At 39.7% G+C, this 3,805-nt stretch overlaps 1 protein-coding gene across 1 annotated transcript in view; it reads right to left on the bottom strand.

Annotated features, from left to right (window-relative positions):
• The window catches only part of SLC1A7 (solute carrier family 1 member 7), a 55,940-nt gene continuing 52,135 nt past the window's right edge, over positions 1-3,805 (bottom strand). Inside the window, exons 10-11 of the mRNA XM_009644646.1 lie at positions 2,334-2,433; positions 1-237 (exon numbers count right to left, since the gene is read on the bottom strand). Coding sequence (XP_009642941.1) covers positions 1-237; positions 2,334-2,433 — 337 coding nt within the window. The remainder of the gene's footprint in view (positions 238-2,333; positions 2,434-3,805) is intronic.

The following is a 3,805-nucleotide window of genomic DNA, read 5'->3' on the forward strand; positions in this document are numbered from 1 at the left end:
TTACACATTTGTTTCTAGTTCATTTATTTCAATAGTGCAGTGGTCTTTACTGTTGGATTTCTTAGTGTGATTCTCCACTGGACTTTCTTCTTGCTCCACTTGTACGGGTATGTGGTGCTGAAACCCTTTCACTGTTTCTGGTCCACGAGTTTCATTCATGGTCTTCACACAGCCATTTCTCTGGTAAGCCACAATCTGATGGATGTTAATAGGCTTAGTTTCACAGATCAATGGCGCCTATGTGAAAAGCATTAAGATTTGGAATACTGCCACTGTTTGCTGTATACAACAGGAAAGGAATTTTTACTTTCAAAGCCTGTGGTCTGCTTTACATTCACCAGGATTATCCAGGGCTCCATAGACTTCCAGGACCTGTTTCTCATATACACTAAAGCATCTTTGCACCATCTGGATAAAGTGAAGGTGTCTCTAAGTATGTAAAAATGCAAATTCTGTCACAACTCTAATTTAACTTATACCCACAGTAATAACTGCTTGCATCAGTAAAGCAATATAAGTAGGGTAAATAAAGACTAGAATTTCAGGGCCAAGTTTGAAAGACATGGACTCTTAATGACCAGTATGCTGAGCTTTGAGCAGTGCTTGCTCTTGAGTGCGATTACATAGACCAGTAAGTATTTGTTGTTGTCTTCTGCCTTTATTCTAAACCAATAAACTAAAACCTGTCTTTTCAGTTTGCACTATCTCAAAAGAAATAGAAGATTTTATTGACTGATTCACCAGTTAAATATTGAAATGTCCTTTAAATCAAACCAGAGGTTCTGATGGGGAAAATAAGACGCAAATACTGGCAGAGAAAAGAGGTGGGCTTGCAGCTGACAAAACTTGGCCTTCGGGTATACATTACTAACTCCACAAATCATGCAGCCAAAACATATAGCAGACTAATGGTACATTTTAATACAATTCTAGAGCATGATGCAAAAAAAATCTCATCACAGATGACTAAATAATCCCTTAGGAGGGATTCTATATTCTTGAAAAATCTCTTCTTGAGTTCGGACTGAGTTCTAAATACAGCAATGAAATGCCAGGAGGCCTGTGTTATGCAGGAACTCAGACTACATTTATGGCTTTGTAACGGATGATATACCTTTCCATTAGGTGTATGTTTAGGTTTTTTGTAGCTAGCTGTGTGTGTAGCCCATATATTCAGGCCTAATCCTGTCATCAGTAATTACTGCAGGTGGTAGGTACCTCAGAGGATGAGGCCTATCTTTCTATATGAAACTCAAAAGAGTGGGAATTTTAAGTGCATGTTGCAGGAAGGCATGAGAATGGGATTTACCAGAAATACTGTCTGTAAAATGGGAGAAATGATAATAGAAATAAAACTTTACTATTAATACTGTTGTCCTTTGTAGAATACTACAAATGATGCACAGAAATGAAACATGCCTTGTGAAAATCAGTCCTGATGAAGAAACTTTTCTGCATAAACTATTCTGTCTTTGTGGAAGAAAGGTAGTGAGAGTTTGCCATGAGCTGAAATGGCTGGAGATTAGCACCTCCAAGCATGATGGGCTTGTGGAATTGGGAATCTCCTTTGTCAAGGATTTGAAGGAAGAGCATGAGAAGGAGTTCCTGGTATAAGGAAAGGCTGACTGATGCATGTCAAGGAGGAAAGAAAGGAAGCATAGGATTGGAGGGATGCAGGGGCAGAATACAGAGGTACATGTGGTGTATGGAATAAGACACAGAGAGGGAAAAACAAAGATATAGGGAGAGACTTGTATTAAATGTAGAAGGCATGAAGATGCCTGAGAATGAAGTCAAGAATGGAGCAATGTGCTTGTGCTAGTCTGGAAAGGAAATTATTGCAGTGGTGGCTTCAGAGGCTCGAAAAACCCAGGGTAGTTGCTTTTGTTGTGAGCTTATTGATTATACATATACACACCCATAGATACCTTTACCTTCCCCTATACACAAATACTCAAGGACGTTTGTCACCCTGTTCTGTTGCTGGTCCCATTTTTAGAAGGCCAGTCAGGGCTTTGGTACTGAGTGTGAGACTCACTATTCCAGCATCTTGTGCATTTGCAGGATAAATGTGCAGCTGCTTCTCCTGCTCCCAGCCCCAGTGTGCCAGATGCAGCTGGCTGGCAAGCTTTGAACTTGAGTGGCTTTTTGCATGACTTCATGGAAAAGGACCCCTCTACCCCATCTGGCTAAGCAGCACGTTGCCCAATTCTGTCCTCTCTCTGAAACACCTTTTATAAACTAGATGAAACAAATGTGGGAGGGTGAGGGCTCACAGGTTCTCTGCCGGAATATGGCACACACTGGCACGCCCTGGCTCATGGCATTGTTACCTCATCACCGTCCTTGATGAACTCCTTCCGGCAGATGTGGGCCATGATCCCAGCAGCCAGCGCATCTCCCAGGACGTTGATCATTGTTCTAAACCTGTCTCTGGAAAATGAAATAGTTACAGTCAGTTGTTGGCTCTTTGGGTACATGCCTACACCTTCATCACTGCGGTAATTATAGCTGAAGACCAGTTTGGCTGTTTTTCATAAGGAGCTAACAAGTTTAGAAACAGTAGTAAGGAGTTTGGTACAGGGCAGCCACTAGTTACCGAGCTGCTCAGTTGGGTTTTCCAGCCTTTTCAGACCTCAGTGCCCTGTGCTGCCACATACTTTAATTTGTAACTGAGCTAACTAGAGCAGCTATGCCTCCCTATATGTGCAAGGTGATTCAGCACTAAAAAGGTTTAACACAGCAGATCAAGGCTGCATTTATGTGTGAGTTTTTATGTTAAGGTCCAGTATTATGGCCTGATTTGGAGGCTGGTGCTGCAAATGTCTTAATTCAATAATAGTAGAGGGCAGCCAGTACAACCTGTACCTTGTATTAGTTATCAAGGTCCCAATCTCAGCAACCAAAGTGCTAGCTAAGAAGATTATTGTATTGGTAGAATGTGCAGGATACAATCAAAATTACTAGAAGATTCTAAAAAGACTATACTCACAAACTAAGCAGGCACTGACCATATTTAAATCACGTTCATTTCTGAAAAAGCTATGGTTGCTGAGGCTAACAGTGGCGCTTAAAGTTTCTTCTTTTTCAGTTATCATCTTTTCCAATTTAAATTTGTATGCTTGACAGTACTGTGTATATATACAGTTTCACTATTTTTCATTTATTCGTTTATGGGATTATTTCCTCCCTGTTTACACTTTCTACCCAATGTCTAAAAAATAAATCCATTAAAATACAGACTGTGTGTAAATAGACAAAAGTAAGTGGTTGTCATAGACAAGTTTTGCACTTGAAACAGCTTGGAATCTATCAGTTAAAACTGATGAGACTTCACAGACAATATAGCTTTTAAGTCTGAAATATATGGTGTCTTTTCCAAGAAAAACATACACATCTGAAAACTGTGTCATATTGGTAACTTAATTTATAAATGTGGGTTATAAAATGGAGGTTCAGAAATCTCCAGATGTTTGGCTTATTAAAGTCAGTGACGGTCCAATATCAACACTGCCCAGATTTCTGACCCTGTATCTTAATATAGAAAAGAATTGAAACTGTGTGCTGATTTTTTTTCAGACATTTTAGGCATGTACTCTGTGCATGCAAATGTTTATGCATTTGCTTGCCTAATTAGCATGAAAGTTCCTGCATGAAAGGTTATTTGCATGTGCAGTTACCCAAATTATACATGCAATTGTGAGTAATTTCAGCAAAAATATTCCACAGCCTACATCTAGATGTGGTTGTTGACTCTAGGACCCAGTCCTACATTTTTTTGCTGAAACCATTTTTCTAATTCCTG

Source organism: Egretta garzetta, unplaced genomic scaffold (assembly GCF_000687185.1).
Source record: "Egretta garzetta isolate BGI_Z169 unplaced genomic scaffold, ASM68718v1 scaffold768, whole genome shotgun sequence".
NCBI lineage: Eukaryota > Metazoa > Chordata > Aves > Pelecaniformes > Ardeidae > Egretta > Egretta garzetta.